The 20,363-nt window shown below is 55.0% G+C and overlaps 2 protein-coding genes across 3 annotated transcripts in view; one reads left to right on the forward strand and one right to left on the reverse strand.

Annotated features, from left to right (window-relative positions):
• IQGAP3 (IQ motif containing GTPase activating protein 3) overlaps positions 1 to 958 on the reverse strand; it is a 36,876-nt gene extending 35,918 nt beyond the window's left edge. For both annotated transcript variants that reach the window (XR_012786895.1, XM_075563418.1), the window contains exon 1: positions 852 to 958. Coding sequence is in view for 1 of the 2 variants with exons in the window: in XM_075563418.1 (XP_075419533.1) it covers positions 852 to 900 (49 nt within the window). In the remaining variant the exon portion in view is untranslated. The remainder of the gene's footprint in view (positions 1 to 851) is intronic.
• Positions 959 to 9,782: 8,824 nt separating this feature from the next.
• TTC24 (tetratricopeptide repeat domain 24) lies at positions 9,783 to 14,487 on the forward strand. Its single transcript, XM_075540758.1, has 8 exons — positions 9,783 to 10,485; positions 10,639 to 10,842; positions 11,356 to 11,484; positions 11,591 to 11,703; positions 11,923 to 12,026; positions 13,091 to 13,188; positions 13,839 to 13,935; positions 14,406 to 14,487. The coding sequence occupies exons 1-8, from the start codon at positions 9,783 to 9,785 to the stop codon at positions 14,485 to 14,487; spliced, it is 1,530 nt and encodes a 509-aa protein (XP_075396873.1).
• Positions 14,488 to 20,363: the final 5,876 nt, after the last annotated feature.

Consider the following 20,363-nt stretch of genomic DNA (forward strand, 5'->3'; position numbering starts at 1 on the left):
CCTGCTCTTCTCGGGTCTGAACCTAGCTTTCCTTCCACAGACTTGAATTTGGCTTGGAGTGTTCTGTTGGAGAGGGAAGCCTTTCACTCAGAAGGTCGCCTGAAAGGCTTTCTGACCCCCAGCTCCTCCAGTTCCAAGCTCATTCATGTGTCTGAAAGTGTAGTCCACAGATTACCTGCGGCAGATTCACCTGGGGCAGGGCAGGAAGCACAGCAGTGCTTCTTAGACCTGCAGACTAGCCCCCCCCCCCCCCAGTCTGCATTTTAAATAAGCTTCCCAGGTGAGTCCAGGTTTAGAGATACAGTCTCAAAGCTGCCTCTTCAAAGCTCCGGGGATCCCCAGGTCCCTTGCGGGGTGGCTGGCCCCTGGCAACTTGAAGCAAGTTAGAAGCACGCTGTAACTGCTGAATTTTAAGAAGCCATGGGCCACCATCTAGGTCTGGACTCGAACCTCCAAACCCACTGCCATCCAGTCGAGTCCGACTCATAGCGACCCTACAGGGCAGGGTAGAACCGCCCCTGTGCGTTTCTGAGGCGGTAATTCACCGGTGTAGCAAATCTCGTTTGTTTGATTTTTCTCCCGGGAGGCGGCTGGTGGGCTTCGAGCTCTGACCTTGCAATTTACAGCCCACCGCGTAAGCACTACACCCGCCGAGTTGGGCGCACACACAGCGGCCAGGGCCAGTTTCACTGCCCACAGGCCTACCGAGCGCTCCCTCCCCAGCGCAGTCCCACGGCCCCGCGCGCCCCCGCGCACCGGGCACCCACCCCCTGCCCGGCGCTCCCGGGACCTCCGACCCTGGGCAAGCGGCCACGCCGCAGAACCCCTCCTCGGCCCCGTCCAGCACTCACAAGGCGCCCGGCCCGGCCCGGGCCCCGAGCCCGCGCCTCTCCCTTCCATGGTTCTCCTCCTTCCAGGTTTGAATCTCCCGCCGCTGCGGCCACCGCCCCTCCCGGTCGCCACAGTTTAACAGGACACTTCCGGTCCGCGCCGCAGGGTTTCCTGGGACTTGTAGTTCTAGGTGTGCCGCCCAGGTAGGGCACAGGGCCTTGGCAGTTCCTTGTGTTGCTAACTCCTTCGCTGCTAAAGGGCCTTATTTCAAGCAACCCTTGCCCAGTCCCTGCCCAGTCCTCTGTCGTGTCCTCCTCCCTTTCTACTGGCTTTTCCTCCACTCGCTCTAATATTCCCGGGTTCCTAAACTTTCAGGACCTACTTGGTGCAAAGCACTAAGCTAGGAGGTGCTGATGCACAGATAAATAAGCATGTGCTACGTATATACCTTATTTATAGAAGCAGATATCCTGATTAGACTTTTTTTGTTCTCGAATGAGTGACAGACAGGGAACCAAATAATTTAGAAGTCGGTGGTACACCGAAATGAGTAATTTCTTTTAAAGTATTTTTAAAGTTGTGAATTAGGTGGTGGGGGTGGGGGGTTTACATTTCAGACCATCAACTCTGCAGTCCACATTTCAAACCCCTCCTCAATCCACACCAGATCCGATCCCACCCACCCTGTCCCCGGCTCCCCCCACTGCCCCCACCCTCACTCTTGCCCCCCCCCCCCCCCACCCCTGTTTCTCTTTGCCTGTTGACCTCTGTCCTCCCTTTCATCCCAGTCAACACTTCAGGTCTGTTGCTTCATCTTCCTCTCCCAGTAACTTCCAAAGCCTGCTCCCGTTAGCATACAAATGTTGGTCTTGGCTTGTATCTTTAGCGTGGTGATCTCAAACAACACCTGTCCCTTTGTGGTGGCCTCCCTTCTCTCAGCAAATTGTTCCCAGGGCTCCACCCAGTCACGAGGTGCCCATCATTGGTTCATCGTTGTTTTTCTGTGACACACACATCGTATTCCAATGTGCCAACGTACCCAAAACATCTCGTGCTTTCCAACTGTGCTGCGATGACCAGGGGAGCGTCTGCGCCTGCTTCTGCCATGGCTCTTGCTTCTTTGGGGGACAGGCCCAGCCGAGGTCTTGCTGGATCATGTGGAATTTCTATTCCCTGTTGTTTTAGGCCTTACCATCTCACTCTCCCTGGTGGCTGGACATATTTACAGACCCGCCAGCAGCGCTGCGGGTTCCAATCTCACTGCACCCTCTCCAGCATTCGTTGTCTGTTGTTTTTTATGTCAACGGGACTGTCATTATCATAGGTGTACATCAGGTGAGAGCTCATCCTGGCTTTGGTTTGCATCCGATACGGAGTAACTTGAGGCCATTAAGAGCAGTCCAGGGTCAGGAAGACTTTCTATCAGAAGGGATAGCTGGTGTGAAAAAAGAATGAGAATTCATTAGACCGAAGGAGAAGAGAGGCCTCTCAGTGCGAGGAAGCAGGACAGGTGAGAGCAGACTCAAAATCAGGTTGGTTTTATTGGGGAGCAAAGCTCAACATGGGAGGGGCAGGAAGTGAGTGGGGTGAGGCAGGGGCTGGGTCCTCCAAGGTCGCGGCCCCACATGAAGGCGCTGGGACGAGATGCTGTCTGGGGAACAGTCAGGAGCCCAAGGGCACTTTCAGCCCAAGACAGGGACAGGCCGTGCGGCTAGGGGTAGAACACGGGCGACGATACCGTAGGCCAGTGAGAGATAAAAGGGCCTAAGTGAATGAAAATAAAGTGATGACAACGACAGGGCTGAGGAATACTACCTGACAGACTTTCTCCGTCTCCCATTCCTCCCTTTGTCTTCCCCTCACACCGCACTAAAGCTGCCAGGCAACCTAGGCTCAGAGGAGAAATATGAAGGGGAAGGAAACGGACACTATCCAAACCTAAAGCCTCCAGAGGATCAGAGACAACGCGGCGTTGATATAAAACTGTTGTGGAGAAATGGGTGATCGTGCTGTCTGGTTACTGCAAGTTCAGCAGTTCAAACCCACCCGCTACTCTGTGGGGGAAAGAGGAGGCTTTCTACAACCATAAAGATTTACAGCCCCCCCCCCTGAGAAGAATGCACTTCAGAGGACAGCACTGGGGCTACAGCTTGGGGAGAGGGTGCATCTGATTAGAGCACACGGAGAAATGAAAAGGGAAGGAGAGGGAGGGGAACATATCCAGGCCGACCAATCCTCAAGGATGATATTCCTGCTCAGAGAAGATAATGCACAGAGAGGACCATAGGGCCGGCCTGACCACAAGACACGACGTCCCTCACTGAACCATAGCATTGCAGGGGACAACACTGGAGACACAGTGCGGGAATTGTGTACAATCTGACCCCTTCACACTGGGGCAAAACAAAACACTGAGGGCGTGCAACAGAGCAGCAAGGGGAGCAAAGTGGTGAACATCCAGGGGAATACCAAAAATAGACTGGAGACAGAGCATGGCACCCCATCAGACTCGACTGGAAAACACACGTAGAGGCCAACAAACAGACCTTGAACTATTTATAGGCTTTTCTATTTTTGTCAGTAGTTTTTTTTGGTTGTTATTGATGTGTTGTCCTTAAAAAAACAACGATTTCCAGCCTGTGAAATATGGAGCTAGCGTGAGTTAGCATGGACTCCAGGACAGTGGGTGGGTGATGACGTGCTGTGGCCCACTACTCGCTGAGGAAACTAGGTGTTGGTGGCTCCTGATGACAGGCGTCCTGCTCGAGCCTGCTCCCTGCTCTCTCTGAGAAGGAGAAAAAACATCCTGAGGAGAAGCACTCGCCAGGCAGATGTGCCCTTAGACCAAAACCCCACCACCATCAAGTCGATGCCAACCCATAGTGACCCTGTAGGACAGGGTAGAGCTGCCCCTGTGGGTTTCCGAGAGGGTAACTCTGTGTAGGAGTAGAAAGCCTTGTCTTTCTTCCGCAGGGCAGCCAACTAGTGGTTTTGAACGGCCGACCTTGCAGATTATAGACTCACATGTAACCCGATGCCCCATGGCTCCTCGTGTCCTTGGACAGCTGTGCAGACCTAGAGCGAAAAAGGGAAGTCCTTGGAGATCCATGGCATCCTTCTCTTCTGCTTGAGGTCAGGGTCCCCGGGCCTGTCAAGGTCAGGGGCTGAGAAGAAAGGAGATGGCAGCGAATGCGTCTGTGCAGCCGGGACTGAGAACCAGGTGGGCGCCCCTTTCGCATCTTGGCATCGTCTACCTCCTCCCACTTGGACCCCACCCTGCCCGTGGCTTGCACCGTCCCAGTGGATCTGGAGTTTGACATAGAAACGGCGCTGAACTACAGGAGAGAGAGAGTGCTCGTGTGGCAGGGTTATGGGCCCACATGTGAGACTCGCCTGGCTGGCGTGCTCTGTGCTGGGCGCCGTGTTTGGCATCTCCCTGTTACTGTCGCTGGCCTACTGTCCAGGGAGTCCGTCTGTCCTGGCTGGGCCGCCCCCGTGTGTGCAGAGGAGAACGGCTCTCTGTGGATTGGATTCCAATGCCCTGAGTTTCCAGAGGCAGAGCCCCAGGCCTCGCTTCCTGGCATCTGACTGAAATGAACAACAAACCAAGAGGGGGAACAACATCCCAAACTCACTGCTGTTGAGTGCCCACCCCGACACACAGGGACCCCACAGGACAGGACAGGAGGACCCCACAGGGTGTCCGAGGCTGTGAATCTACAGGCGCAGCCCGCCTCGTCGCCCTCCCTCCTCAGAGTGATGGCCGGTTCTGCTGACCTTTCGGCTGCCCCACTACCGCACGAGGTTCTGTGTTGGCTTCTAAGATCCCACTGCCGGGTGGGGAAGGGGCTAAAAATGAGCTCATACCCAGGGCTCAAGAAAGAAAATGATGATGATGGCAACATATGTGCAAATGTGCTTGACACAATAGATGGATGGATGGATTGTGCTAAAAGCTGTACCAGCTGCCAATAACATGATTTTTATTAAAAAAAACAAAAACATCCCACTGTCAAGTTGATTCCAAATTGTTCCCATCATATAGAACTAAGTAGAACTGCTCCTTTGGGTGTCTGAGATTGTAAGTTTTTGGGTTTTTTAAATTATTTTATTGGGGGCTCACACAACTCGTCACAATCCATACGTCCATCGGTTGTGTCCAGCACACCTGCACACGTGTTGCCATCATCACTCTCAAAACACCCGCCTTCCACTTGAGCCTTTGGTATCAGCTCCTCATTTTTGTGCCCCCCTCCCTGCTCTCCCCTCCCAAGACTGTAAGTCTTGACGGAAGAAAAATGACAGACTCATTTTTCTCATGCAGAGCTGCTGGTGGATTCGAACCACCAACCTCATGACCCATTACACCATTCAACTCAACCCCTCAATTCACTGCCATTGAGTCCCTTCTGATTTATAGTGATCCATGAGGACAGGTTAGAGCTGCCCCCGAGAGTGTCCTGTACATTTTTACAGAAGTAGAAAGCCTCATCTTTCTCCCATGAAGAGACTGGTAGCTTCAAACCGCTGACCTTTTGGTTAGCAGCCCTGGGCATAACCCACTACGCCAGCAGGGTTCCTGCGTTGGCTTGTTCAAAATCAGAGAAATGGAGAGGGGGTGAATAGGGAGTGATTGCTTAACCAATACAGCGCTTCTGTCGGAGGGGAAAAAACATCAGTAGTGATAGTCACACAGCATTATAAATGGACTTAGTGTCACCGAATTGTGCACCTTACCCATAAAAATGGTTACAATGGTCAATTTTACGTCTCTTCTGTTTTATCGCATGCACAAAAAGAAAACACATGAAACCAAAACATAGACATTTTCCCAGCAACACCGTGCATCTTAACCAAATGACAAGGCCTGGCTGGAAGTCAGTGATGTTATTATAACTTTGTTTCTTACGTTCAAGGAATGGGTGAACTGTTCCTGGGAAGAGAGGCCACAGGACAGAGGCTGCCAGGCCAGCCTGGCATTTAAGGGGAGCCAGCAAAGGGGACCGAGGAGCAGAAGGAGTTGAAGCGGGACCCCATGGGTCATGGAAGGCAAGGAGAAGAACGTGGCAGAGTGGCAAACATGGCAGAGAATCAAAGGAGCAGATGACTCAGAAATGACCGCTGGGAACCTGGGTGAGACGGGTTGCCGTCCCTGCTCCTCCCCAAATCCTCCTCTGAGTGACCCACAGAAGAAGCTTTGGGGCCAGGCTGTGGGCAGAAGCTGGGGCCTGGTGGGGCGTGGGCACCATCTGTGACGCCCAGCACCATGCCCACACCGAGCAGGCTCTCAGCAGAGGCTGCAGACCAAAGGCTGAGCCCAGCGACCTGTGGTCATTTTGTTTCTGGTGAAGGCCTCTGTACTTGAAAGAGCTAAATGAGGACATTGCTTTCTGATGCGGGCCACCCGTGGTGAGTTAGGGCAGTCGGTGACCATTTACAGGGGGCCTGCTGCTCTCTGTCTCTCTGTCTCTCTGTCTCTCTCTCTCCCTCGGGCAGGGGCTTTCTTCTGATCTACAAGTCTGTCCTGACCATCAACACTCCCATTGAGTGTGTGTGTGTGTGAGTGAGAGAGAGACGGAGACACACACACACAGAGACAGGGAGACAGAGACAGAGAGAGAGCTCACCTTGGGGGAATTCTGCGCCCCAATGGAGTAGAAGGGACCTTAGTGCTCCGTCACAAAGCCCCACGGGTGGATGTCTTTAAAGGCCAGAAATCCGTGTTCTCACAGCTTCAGAGGCAACAAGGGCAAGGTCAAGGTGCTGACATCCAGGGGGGGTGTCTGTCTCATTCGGGCTCTGTAATTGCAGCAATCTTTGGCGCACCTGGGCTTGTAGATGCTTCTGCTTCCCCCACCGTCCCCTGACTTCCTCTTCCCTTGTGTGAGTTTCCTTTTTATAAGTGACCATAAGGACCTTGGTGGCGTACTGGTTATGTGTGGGGCTTTGAATTGAAAGGTCGGAGGTTTGAAACCACCAGGCGCTCCTGGGGAGAAAGAGAAGGCTTTCTACTCTCATAAAGAGTTATGAGTTACAGTCTCAGAAACCCGCAGGGGCAGTTCTACCCTGACCCACAGGGTCACTCTGAGTTGGCAGTGAGTTTGCGCTGGACTTTTACATAAGGAATTAGACTGGGACCCACACTACTCTGATCCTCCTCTGTTAGGACCCCACCACACAAGAAAGCTCTCTTTACAAACTCATTCTGATTCATGACAATCGTATAGGCCTGCCCCGGTGGGTTTCTGAGACTAATTTTTTTTTAAAGATCATTTTAGTGGGGGCTCTTATAACAATCCACACATCAATTGTATCAAGCACATTTGTACATATGTTGCCATCGTTATTTTCTAAACATTTACTTTCTGTTGAGCCCTTAGTATCAGCTCCTCCCCACCCCAATCTGACTAATTATTAATCGGAGTAGAAAGCCTCTTCTTTGTCCCACGGGGCAGCTGGGGAATTCAAACTGCTAGCCTCATGGTTCACAGCCCATCACATAACCAACGACACCAAGACCCCTTCTCACAGGTAAAAAGGTTAGGGTTTCAGCATTCTTGGAGGGATGGAATTTAATCCATTAACAGGAACCTAGAATCAGGACACTAACCCCAGCTATGTCGCTGCTCTGTGGCCTTAGGCAAGGCACACCCACTCTCTAAGCCTCCGTCCCTGAGTTGGTTTATTGTGCCAACCTGGCTGATAAACACATATGGAGTTGATTAAAGGGCGGAGAGATAAATGGCTTGGTGAGCCTCGCCTTTCTAGTTCTTGAGTCTCTTGCTTTGTGATGGTTGGACCAGGGTGCAGCTGCCTTCACCAGTTCCCTGCTTCAGCTGGCAAGGCTCACTTCCTGTAAGACGTTCCTGAGGAGAATCTGCATGGACCTACCCCGATGCAGCCCTGGGTGCTGGAGCAGCCATGTGGAGACCCCTGCCAGCGCTGAGATGCTCACACATTCACTGACTCGGCTTTCCTCCTGCAGTCATTGTGTCTGCTTTATGAGATGGAGGAGGACTCTGTGGATTGGTGTTGGACATATGGGTTAATGTTGGACTTGTGGGCTTGGGCAGCACTGGGTTGGGATATTTTCATGATGCGCACTTAACCATTATATAAAACACTATTTCTTATACATATGAGTTTCTGTGGATTTGTTTCTCTAAAGCACCCCAACTAACACAGTCCCCTTCCTGTACAAAAGAGAGGGTAACCCGTAACAAATCCCATGATGCTTTGCTTCATTCCCAGTTGTAAGGGATTTTTGGGGTGAGTCTGCCCCCACCCCCACCTTGTACCGGGCGGTAGGAGTCTGTGAGCCGGGAAGGGCAGTGGAACCTAGTTGCCTCTGGGTTTAAGGACCTTCCAAACTCAGCACTCAGATAGGGCCCTTGAGTTGTCAATCAAAGAATCCCTGGGAGTGCAGGGTGGTATCCTGTTGTCTGGCAACCCCAGGGGCTCTGCGTTAGGAGCCAGGAGGTAACCCGAGCTGGAGGAACCATTCCAGAAAGTCAGTTTCAAGGAAGACGGGAGGAGGTATGGCATCCCGGTGCCGGGGGCCCCAAGACCAGGGGGTGGTGGTGGTGGTGTGTGTGTGTGTTGGAGATTCCTCTCTGGGGCTGGGGGTGGGGGGGTGGGGTGTGTGTGTGTGTGTGTTTCCTCTCTGGGGCTGGGATGTGTGTGTGTGTGTGTGTGTGTGTGTGTGTGTGTGTGTGTGTGATTCCTCTCTGGGGCTGGGATCTAACCCCTCCTCTGTCTTCCCACCGCTGAAAAGAAGAGAAGAAAGTGGGATAGGCTGAGTGCCCAAATGCCTGCATTTCCCACACTTTTTCCTGGCTCCTGGGAAGACATTTCATTAATAAGCGGTGGTCTCTCCGGGGAGAGAAGGCCACTTTTACAGATGTTGATGAGACAAGTGGATTTTCCTCTCAGAGGGGTCTGGTTATCCCAGAGTGTGTGGTGGGGCAGGGACCTGCTGCAGACTGGGTGCTGAGGAGTTAGGGGAGGGAGAGATTTCCCTGGAGACAGTAAACAGCGAGAGCAGCCCTCTGCTCCCAGAGGAGGTGGCTCTGGCCCACCACACACTCACGCTCAATTCAACCCTGAGCGGCCCCATAAAACAGCACTGCCCCGCAGACTTCCCCACTCCGAAACCTTAATGGGAGCGGCTCTGAGGGGCTTTTCTTCCATGGAGTAGGGGCTGGGCTCCAGCCTCTGACCGTCTACCACCATGGCACCAGCAGGCATCCTTGTCAATACAATGTGTGGCTCTGGGCACCCAGCTGGGGTCCGCTTGGACATGGTTGGATAAAGATGTGCGTGTGGGGGAGGACGCAGGGTGACAGAGCGGAGGGCCTGTGTGTGTCCTACTCATGCAATCACCATGCACGGAGGACCCTCGAAGGCGCCCTGTGAGCCTAGTGGTTAGACATTGAGCTGCTAACGGCATGGCCGGCAGTTTGAAACCACCAGCTGCTCCGAGGGGAAGAAGGGGGTGGGGTGGGGGGGGGGGCTTTCTCTACCATCCAGAGTTGAAGCCGTGGAAACTCACGGGGGCAGTTCTACCCTGTTCTATAGGGTCGCGATGAGTTTTCAACAGACGCGATGGCCGTGAGTTTGGTTTGGGTTTGACGACCTCCCATGTGCCCACCACTGAAAGTGGCTCTGAACGCAGAGTGCCAGGCAGGCAGGCAAGTCAGCCAGTGTGCTAAATGGCATAGGAGATGCGAGCGAGCGAGCGACTGTGGGGGCAGAGAAGGACCGGTGAGCGAGGGGAGAGGGGCTTTCTACAGGCAGCTGTGACACTGCGTCTCACAGGAGGACTGAGTCAGGGCAGGGCAGGAGAGAGGGAGGGAGGGCTGCCGCAGGGCAGAGGCAGAGCAGAACTGCCCACAAGGGACTCTGCTTTGTGGGAAGCCATACTGATCTCTCCGTTCCCCGTCGTCAGCCTGATGTCTTCCTGCCCCCCTGAGGACATGCCCCAAGAGCCTGGGCCCGTGCCCTTGAGCTCCAACTCCATGAAGAGGAGAAAGGGGCTGCAGAAGGAGGCCAGCATCCGGGCCCTCACCAGGGCCGGGCAAGGCGCCCTGCAGGCAGGCCAGAACCATGAGGCCTTGACCAGCTTCCAGAAGGCCTTCCTCCTGGCCTCCAAGGCCCCACATGCCCGGGCCAGCCCTCTTCTCCGGGCCTGCGCCTTCAACCTGGGAGCTGCCTATGTGGAGACTGGGGATCCGGCCAGAGGCCTGGAGCTGCTCCTCCGAGCCCACCCTGAAGAGAAGGCGCAGGGTGTGAGCCGTGGTGACCAGTGCTTCAATGTGGCTTTGGCCTACCATGCCCTGGGCGACTTGCCTCAAGCTGTGGCCTGGTACCACAGAGCCCTGGGCCACTACCAGCCACAGGACGAGCAGGGCGAAGCCCAGGCGAAAATGGGAGCCTGCTACCAGGCTCTGGGGCAGCCCGAGCTAGCAGCCCCCTGTCTGCAAGAGGCCAGTCGGGCTTATGTCCAGGCGGGGCGGCCCCGGGAGGCAGCCCTGGTGCTGGGGGCCGCAGCGGGGTGCATGCTGGAGGGCGGGCAGCATGGTGTGGGTGAAGTACTACAGGTGTTGGAGGACAGCCGGAAGCTTGCTGAAAGGAGCACCGAGCGGGAGTTTCTGGGTGAGGCTTTTGGGCACGGGATGTGGGGTGTGGGGAGATGTATAGTCTGGTGATGCTCTGCTCTGACAGCTTGGGGGAGGGAGAGCCTGGAGGGAGGGGGGCAGGAATGGCAATAGTCCAGCCTCAATGTCCAACCCTGGCCATGCACCCTAGGGCAACTCTATAATGACCTCGGCCTAGGCTACTCCCAGCTCCGCTTGTTCCCACTGGCCGTGGAGGCCTTCCTGCAAGCCCTGGCTCTGTGCCGGGGGCCAAGGGAGGAGGCCACGGTGCTGAGAAACCTCGGGATGGCCCACAATGCCCTCGCCAACTACCAGGAGGCTCGGGAGTACCACCAGAAGGCGGCCAACCTGCACGGTGGGTGCCAGGGCCTGAAGGATGGCTGAGGATGGGGTGGGCTGGCTGTTGGGGTCCAGATCAGGGCCTGGATGCTCAGAAGCAGGGGCCGGGCCTGGGGAGCAGGAAAAGGGAAGGCTAGGTCTGGCAGGGGTTGTGGGCAGTGAGGCTGGGTGTTGGGAGGCACCCATAGACGGACTGGGAGAGGAGGCTCCAAGTGGCATTTCTGCCCCTGCTCTGACTGTGACACCCAGGGATCTAAATGGGCCCATCCATACCAGCCTTGACCTCTTCACAGGGGTGCTGTATGGCTTGAACAAGCCAGGGTGAGGGATGGGGGGGAGGGCAGTGCCAAGCCAAAAACAAAGGCCCAAGATGAGGCCAGGTTTCAAGAGTTTAGAGCTCTGTAGTCCATCCGGAGGCTTGCTGGGACTGGGCACCATGCACCTGGGAACCCTCACTTGGCTGTTGGGGGGCAGGCTCAGGTGGCCTGGCACCAAGGTCCCCTCTTTGCATGGGCGGGCTCTGTCTCAGGCTCTCAGGGGCAGCGGTGGGAACAGGGCCGGAGCTTTGGCAGCCTGGCATTTGCACTGAGCCAGCTGGGGGACCACAAGGCTGCCAGGGACAACTACCTTCATGCCCTGCAGGCTGCCCAGGATACCGGTGAGGGGCAGGGCCGGCTGGAAGGGAGGCTGAAGGGGCGTTTGAGTGGGAGGACCTCTGGAGGGGCGGGTGAGAGAAAGGACCCCTGACGCCCTCCCTCCCCCAGGGGACGTGAAGGGGCAGTGGCAGGCTTGCGAAGGTCTGGGGGCTGCTGCGGCCAGACTGGGGCAATACGACCACGCCTTGACGTACTATAAGGAAGCGCTGGCTCAGTGCCAGGTGAGACCACCTCCCTCCCCGGCCTGCCCATTCATTCGATCATCAAGGGACACGTTCCTGTCTGTAATTCAGGACCCCCTGGAAAGGCAAAGGGAGGGAGTTGAAGCCCCTAGAGACCAGACCCTCTTCCCTTCTCCCTCTCTGCCCTCTCCCTGAGTGCCCAGAGGACCACTGAGCCCAGGGCTTCCCCATGATCCCATTTATCCACCCTCCCCGCAGAAGGAGCCGGCTTCTGTGAGACAGCGGCTGGTGGCCAAGCTGGCAGATGCTATGAGGACCCACTTGGCCCAGGGGGGCCTGGCCCAGACTCACAGCCTGGTGAGGTGACACCTGAGACCAGGAGCTGGGATGGGGAGGGGTTGAAGAAGGTGGGGAGCGGTCAGCTGAGCGGAAGCCCTGTTTGGGGTCTCACTTTCCTGGGGGGTAGTGAGGTGGGCGGGGGAGCACTGCACGTAGCTGTGCGAGGACTTTGGCTGTGTAGTAACCAGCCCCTGGAGCCACTGCCCAGCCTCCAAGTCCTTGGCTGCAGTTCCCGCAAAGGCCACGCGATGGCGATGATGCTCCAGGGAAGTCCCTCAGTCTGGGAAGGGCTCTTTAGGGGCGGTTCTTGGTGAGTTCTTAGGTCTTTCTCCAGGTCCACACCCGCCATCTCTACCGCACACTGCGAGACACCCCCAGGAAGCCTCCCTCCACCCACGCAGGAGCTGAGATTATACTTCAATGTGCCCTACCGGGGTTTTGCCCTCTCATTGTAAGGGCTAGGACACTGTACCCTTTCCTGCCAGCAGGTTTAGTTTAGGCCGGTTGGTAGAGGCAGAGGATTGAGTTGGGGGGTCAGAGGCCTGGGGACCCATCTGAGGTCTGCCACCAACTTTCCGGGACCTCGAGGTCCCAGGCAGGATGGGGTGGTGGTCAGGCCCTGGCAGATCTGATCGCCCATGAGCTCCCGTGCTCAGTTGAGCATTATTGGGGGGGGGGGGGTGTCTTAATGGATCAAAGGCTCTCACAGTGGCGTTTTCCATCTCAGGGGCTAGGGGCACACTCTGGGTCCTGTGTGTGCGTGTCACTGTCTCTCTGAAGTCACAGCTTCTCTCTCCCCCACCTGCTTCCCCCTCCCCCCCACCAACAGTTTTCTCTAATAAAGGCCTTTCACTCTCCTTTTCCACCCAGCCCCTGGCTTCAGGGAGGCCCAGGGCTCTGGAAGGGGCCTTCCCAGCAGCAGGGACCTCAGCCACTGTGCAGTGGGGGACTGCGGATGACCATCACAGGTGACGGGGAGGCGGGGTTTCTGGAGTGGGTGTGGCCTTTGGAGGGGGTGGGGGCACAGTAGACTGGCCTTGAGGTCAGGGAACCAGACCTGAGGTGCCTCTCTGCCTTGACTCTGCAGATCTGCCGGCCTGTGGGAAGGCGAAGGGTCTGAGAATGACTTGGAAGAGGACGGGTCACCGAAGGTCCCCACCATGTCTCGGTCTTGGAGGCTGGAGCGTGCGTGCAGAAGATGACAAAGGCTGTACCAGCTGGTGCCCTTTTCCCAGCATGGCAGCATTCTCTCCACCCTCCTCACCCTCAGCCCCCTCCTCCCTTTTCCTCAATGCCCAGCTCACCTGCTTCCTCCTCCACCCCACTCCCATCCCCCCATCTGCACTGAGGTCTGCTGTACCCTTGAATCCACACTGCCTGGCCCCCCTTCCCTCTCCAGAGTCCCAGCCTTCCCTCCATTTCTGTCTGTCTCCAAGGTCCTAGCCCATTTTCCCCATCCCTCTCTGAAATCCCCGCTGCCTGCCTGTGACCCTTGACCTTTCTCTAACTCCAGAACCTTGTATCCCAGCCAAGGTGCACAACCAGGGTTAGCAGAAAGCCCACTGCTGAGGGGCGGTGCCAGGCGGGGCCCTTTCCTTGCCCCAGCTACTCCTTAGTCTCTGTCCCAGTCTCAGCTCCAGGAGCAGAATTCCTGCTGGCCGTTTGTGGAATTGCCTTGAATCCATGGATGTCCTCTTCAGGGAACCATCCTGCCAGCTTGCCTCGTCAGCTCATGTTTGGCTGGCCCCCAGCATGTGTAGGGAACAGTGACCCTAATGTCCTCCTGTCCCCTCTCCACCAGGAGGGCTCTGATGACTGTATCTGTCATGCTGCAGGTCCAGGACCCAGGAGACAGCTCTCATTTGAAGGCCCAGGCTCCCCCAAAGTGAAGCCCCCTGGCATCGTGGTACCCAGTGGCCCTCAAGCCAATAGGTGGGTCCCCAGAGAAGGGACAAAGGAACGAGAAGAGGCTGTGGCTTGGGATGGTGTTGGTGGTCCCATTGGTAAGGTTGGGGGAGCTGTGATCTGAAGCTTGGGGAGCCAGGACTCTGGGCCTCTTTGTCTTTATTCTTTAGCAATAAGATCAACCCTCACCCAGCTCGAGAGCCCCAGGATCTCCCCTGCCTCCTGTGAGGCCTGACTGTGGGCCTCCGAGAGAACGGGAGGGCCCTGCAGCATGGGGGGAGGGGGGAGGGTGTGTGTGTGTGTGTGTGTGTGTGTGTGTGTGTGTGTGTGTGTGTGTAACTGAAGCCTGCTGCCTCCTGTCCTGGAGCCCACCAGCAGAGGTGAGGGCCTGAGCCAGCCCCAGGAAGCTGGAGCAAGAGCAGGCTGCCTCCAGCCCATTCGGCCCATTCGTATCTCCTAGCCACTAGCACCGACAGGCCCCTCCCTCCCTCCTGCAGTTCGTCCAAATGGTCCAGAGAAGCCGGCATCCGGCATCCACAGAGGAGACCCACGGAGTCTGGCTTCTGCACCATCACGTGACAAGCCTCTGCTCACCACGGCTCTGGCCTCTGTAGTCCCTCCTGATACACACGTGAGGGGACCTCTCCAACTGTGCAGGTCCTTAAACCCTGTGTGAGCGTGGGCCACTCGAGGTCAGTGGCTGGGCTCCTGAGCAGGGCGGGCAGGGCGTCTGTTTGCTCCCACTGGGATTTTCCGGACCCCATCAGCAATCGGAAACATGACGATGGATCCTGGATTCCCCCTTTTCTTTTTGGATTCAAGCTCGTGATTGCTAAGGTCCCTGTCAATCTCTAAGAAACTGTGCCTTTTTGGGGGTCCCATGGCTTTGCCATAACTGACTCTCTATAGACTTCCGTTTTCCCCTGTGCAGTGGGCAGAAGAATGTCACAGGAGGCAGTCACTATACCTGTCCCCTGTGTGGCCTTCCTCCTCCGTGAAGCCCCCCGGCATGCTGCTGGAGGCAGGTGTAAGCCTGTGGAGCAGTGGTCCCTAATGCCGTGCACCACCCTTTAATACAGTTCTTCACGTTGTGGTGAACGCCCCGCCCCCCATCAAATTATTTTCATTGCTACTTCATAACTGTCATGTTGCTACTACTATGAATCGTCATGTACATCGTAATGTGTTTTCCGATGGTCTTAGACGACCCCTGTGAAAGGATTAGTCCACCCCCAAAAGGGGTCTCGACCCACCGGTTGAGAACCGCTGCCGTGGAGTAACTGCTGCTAGCGGCAGCTGTGAAGGCCCTGGGCAGCCCTTACCGTGCAGTCACCACGTGCCCCGCCCGATCCTCACAGTCCACAGTGGTTCCTCCTGTCATCCCCACCGCCCGGCGACGAGGCAGGTGGTCCCCTCCCGCCCTGTCACGGGAGAGGAAAAGAAGCCTTGGACTTGATATTGGTCTGCGAGGCTGGAAAAGGAGGCAAAGTAAAACGGAAGTGGACTTGGAGTCTCCCATGACATCCAAGTTCATCTCAAACATGGTAGTGGGGTGGCATTTGATCTTACATGGCTGGCCCTCCCGGCCACCCAGCTAGCCAGTGGCAAAGCCAGGGCTCACCTGTTGTCATGGAGTGCCTTCTAGAACGCTGCTCCCTCCTCTCTCCCAGCACAGCCACTGCTTAGGAAGAGTCGGTTGCTTTGGAAACCAGATGTGTTTATGCCCGTTTACATGTGCTCGCAGTCTGCCGGTTCATTAAATAGTCTGCACGTTGGTGAGTGTAGAGCGTGAAAACCAGCCCTGTCTCTGTAAAACGAAGCTGAGTGTTAGGATGTGATAAAGGCGAGTCACTCCAAAAACACTGCTCTTGAGTTAGAAATGAGCAAGGAGGTAATGACAGACTGGGGACAGTCTGGCACGTCTAGGTGAACTCTGCACTCAGCTTGCTCCCGGTGCCACTGCCGGTTCCAGGTGAGGCTTCCCGGAAGAAGATGGAGAACGCCGGTCCTCAAAGAAAAGGCCCTGGCCCTGCTTTGGCCCATAGCACATGTGTGTACTTTCTGTTTCCATGGAAATAAGTCCCCCCTGGCCTGTCACCTGAGAGGTCCCTACTGTACTGAGAAAAGAATTGGGAGCCCATTAAAACCCTTCGATATGCAGATGCAGCCCCTGGTTTGCTGAAAGTGAGGCAGAGGAAGATCAAAGACTGCCGCCTTCATAGGGGACTACAGCTCTATGTGAAGATAACCCAGATCCTCACAACTGGACCCATAGCATGGTGATCAACAGAGAGGAGATTGAGGTTGACTTGGATTCACAACCAAAACTCATGGAAGCAGCAGCCAGGAAATCAAACAGTGCTATAACTGGGCACGGAGGCGGCACAGGATCTTTTCAAAGCATACCAAGCAGAAGTGCCGCTTTGAGGACTAAGGTGTAACCAAACTGTATTCTCCACGGTCTCTCATGCCTGTGAAAACTAGACAGTGAATCAGGAAAATCACAAAGGAATTTTGCCTTTGAATTATAGTGCAGGCAAAGACTCTGGAAAACTGGATGGCCGGAAGAGCCAGCAAACCTGTCTTGCAGAATGCAGTCAGATGCTCCTTAGAAGGGCCTTCTGAAAGGGCCCCTTCCAGAACCGTCAGTGGTGTAGCTGGCTGCTGTCTGGTTCTGGAGGCTGAGCTCCGCCTGGTCTGCTCGTCCTTGGCACTAATTGCCTCCATACATCTTTGATTGGCTTCACGTTTCTTTTGCTCCAGGTGGGAGACCAAAGATTGCTCGTTGGGGGTGTCACTGTTTTATAGCTGCCTCCTAACAGAACAAAGTGAAACATTTCAACCTAATTATGGGGCTCCAGCCCCACAATTGAACGGGTCCAAGGGGCGGTTGTGTAATTGAGGGGTAAAATTAGAGACATCAGATAAGACAAAGCATGCAAGGACTCACCTCTGGGACCACCTAGGGAATATATTTCCAATCACGCCTTATATACATTTAGGGGACGTGTTATCCCATCACATCATAATGGGAAGCAGTTGTATAATAGGCATACGTGCCACAGGAAGGGGAGGGGCTAGGGGTACACATGTTACAAGGTGGGTGGGCACTAGATTCAAGATGGCAGCCTAACCTTGGTCCTCCTTGAGTTGGTTTGACCTTGTCTCTGGGCTCCCCTTCAGGGGGCAATCCACTATCCTTATCAGCAGGAAGTGGACCCCTTCTCAGGTGGGACAGACGATAGGGTCTGACTGTTCTAGATGGCTGACACCCCTCGGGGAGATAACCTCCAAGCAGTTGACCTCCACGTGTGTAGTCAATGACCATGTGTTCTTAGGTTTGGCATATTTTGTATGGGGACAACCTGGGGAAAAACCTATCTGCATCCCACACCTAATGGCACCTGCCAAAACCCAAAACAAGCATGTAAAGATCACAGCTGGAGGCCACAGGGGACATCCCACTGGAGACGATGACCTCTTATGACCAAGGAGACTTTCAAAGGAGTGAGTGCCTGAAGGGCATCTCGGGGCCATAGCAGGAGGGGGTTTTGCCTTTCTCAATGAAGTCCCCAGAATGCACTTAATGACACAGACTAAAGCATACATCCAGCATAAAAACAAGACTTGTCGTCCACCTCTATGGCAGTTTTGATTTATTCTATTTACCTGTACTCTCCCGGAGCCTGGTGGTGTAGTGGTGACGCATGGTGCTATTAGCCACAAGGTCACCAGTTCAAAACCACCAGCTGCTCTGCAGGAGCGAGAACGGGCTTTCTGCTCCCATAAAGAGTTACAGCCTGGGAAACCCACAGAGACAGTTCTACTCCGCCTTGTAGGGTCACTGAGTCAGACTCCGGAGCAGGGCGTTTGTTTGTCTTGGTTTTATCGTTACTCTTGGCGCCTTAAGAGTAACTAGCTTGTTATTCCTTCATTCTTTTTATGTAGCAGAGTGCATTCTTGACCCCACAGCCAGAGCCCTGGTGAGGCAGTGGTTCAAGTGCTCAGCGGGGCTCTGCGGTTGGTGCAAGCTCACCAGCCACTCTGAGGGGGGAAGATGTGGCAGTTGGTTTCAGTGGAGATTGACAGCCTGTAAGCCCTGTGGGCCAGCTCCACTCCTTCCTGAGGGGCCACTACGAGTTGGGTGTGTACTCTGTAGCAAAGGGCTTGGTTTGGGGCACTGTCCTGGCTGTCGTCCTAATAAAGCTTGCTTGGACAGCCAGCAGGAGGAGTCACCCACTGGAGGAGGACAGCACGCTGGGAAGTGAGCGCCTCACAGGGTGAGCAGGGTCCTTAGTGAGATGGATTGGTTTAGACACAGAACAAAACAAAAACAACAAACCTCCCTGCCAACGAGTGGATTCCGACTCCCAGCGACCCTACAGGACGCGGCAGAACTGCCTCTGTGGGTCGCCAGGCTGCAGACAGTCAACAGTAGTAGCAACACTGTCTTTCTCCCTCGGAGAGGTTGCTGGGTTCAAACTGCGAATGCCGCTGGACGCCTGGGTTGCTAGCAGCGAGGATGGGCTTGCATTTACCTGGGAGGCCAGGCCGTGTTTTGTTCTGTTGCACACAGGTTTGCTGTGAAGAGGAGTCAGCTATCTATGTAGATACCCTGCTGCAGCCAGCTAGATCCCAGACCCCGATGTCAGCTCCCACCCCGTGGATGTCAGAGAATGCTCTCCCTGGGATTTTCAGCCCCCAAACCACATGTGTCCCTAGGCCTTTCTTTCCTGGTGCCAGTGGGTCTGTTCGAACCACAACCTTTGACTGGTCGCTGAGCTCCAGCCCTTTGTGCTGCCCAAGCACCTGTCTTAATGTGGTGTGGGTATGAGCGGGAAGGTACGGTTGTTAGGTTTCTGCACGGGTTTACCTGGGTTCTTGCTTCGCAACGCTGAAAGAATTCACGTGGCAGAAGCATGTTCGTAATCCAAGTGACTTATGAGGGAAAAAAAAGTTTCAGGTATCCACAAGAAATCCCAAAAGAGAACCCTAAGAGAGAGGCCTGAGAGGGAGCTCGGGCCCCAAGGTCCAGGCGGTGCGTGTGCCCTCTGACCTGCAAGCAGCACCCAGACACGGCAGGTGTCAGGAGCACAGAGAGGAGAAGCGGCCTGCCTATGGCTGCTTTTACCTCCTCCGGCTGGGGAGGTGTGGTTGAAGGTATTGGCTGACCTCACCGGCTGAGTTTAGGCCAGGGGTCCTCAAACTTTTTAAAAGGGGGGCCAGTTCACTGTCCCTCAGACCCACTGGAGAGCCGGACTACAGTTTAAAAAAACAAAGTATGAACAAATTCTTATGCACATATCTTATTTTGAAGTAAAAAATGGGAACAAATACAATATTTAAAATGAAGAACAAGTAAAGCTAAATCCTCAAACTTACCAGTGTTTCAATGGCAACTACGGGCCTGGTTTTTGCTAACAAGATGGTCGATGTCCGGTTCCATATCTGTCGCTGCTAGTCATGACAAGCGAGGTGACTGCTTCAGTCAGTCTCGATCTGGATGGAGATTTCAGATGGGTCATTCTGGAAAAAGTCTGTTCACAGTAGAAGTGCTGCCAAGGATGGTGCCAGTTTGAGAGCACGGTTCCTGAGACGAGGACATGGCTCAGAGGGGGAGGTGCATAGAAATCAGGAAGGCTGCTTGACTTGAATGCGTCTTTCAGAGTCACAGTTCTGCAGGTCAGCCAGTTCCATTTGGTAAATTGTATCCCCGTTTTCAATGCCAATAGAAAATGGGTTACGGAAAAGCTGTATGTCCTGTTCATGGAGATGAAGCTCCTCAAATCTAAATTGAATTCCTTTTGCAACTTTTCCAGTGAATCCACACGTTTTGTCTGGGAAGGCAACCAATGGTTTTTCCGCTCATAGGTTTGAGTTGTGGGAGATGGCAGACATTTTCCTCCCTCCCTCGTTTGATGAGGAGGCCTGATTTGACTTCAAATGCTTTCACGTGTGATTGCCTATCACAGGTGGCTTCCCTTTCCTTGAAGTTGCACAGTGAGACTGGTGAGTAGCTCTGTTACACACGCGAGACTGAGAGGAGGGGAGCTAGAGGGAGCGGCGCATATTCCACACATGTACACTGCGGACCCGGGACCAGTCGGCTGCTAAGCAGGACAGGCAGCGGTGGCGGCAACACCCGGCCGGCCGGATAAATGTCCTTGGCGGGCTGCATGTGGCCTGCGTGCCGTAGCTTGAGGACCCCTGGTTTAGGACCACTTGTGCGATGTCACGTGGCAGGGCCTAGTCTGTGCACCCAGGTGGACCTCCCACCTGGGGCCCGGGGGGTTTATGTATGAGCATGCTCGGTTTGGGTCTTCCCATAGGTGTCTAATTAATGAGCCTGATTTCTATCCAACCCCTTGGTTGTGGCCCTAGGCAGGCCTTGGGGAGACAACCCCCCTCAGTCCCTATGCTGGCTCCCTAACAGTGTGTTAGTCTGGGTGCTTTAG

This window comes from Tenrec ecaudatus, chromosome 1, assembly GCF_050624435.1.
Source record: "Tenrec ecaudatus isolate mTenEca1 chromosome 1, mTenEca1.hap1, whole genome shotgun sequence".
Classification (NCBI taxonomy): domain Eukaryota; kingdom Metazoa; phylum Chordata; class Mammalia; order Afrosoricida; family Tenrecidae; genus Tenrec; species Tenrec ecaudatus.

Bases quoted from the DNA above. Each gene is read 5' to 3' on its own strand.
- TTC24 (XM_075540758.1), top strand. From the start codon at position 9,783: ATGTCTTCCTGCCCCCCTGAGGACATGCCCCAAGAGCCTGGGCCCGTG. The intron at 10,486-10,638 runs GTGAGGCTTTTG...CATGCACCCTAG, and splicing joins CACCGAGCGGGAGTTTCTGG to GGCAACTCTATAATGACCTC. The intron at 12,027-13,090 runs GTGACACCTGAG...TTGACTCTGCAG, and splicing joins CAGACTCACAGCCTGGTGAG to ATCTGCCGGCCTGTGGGAAG.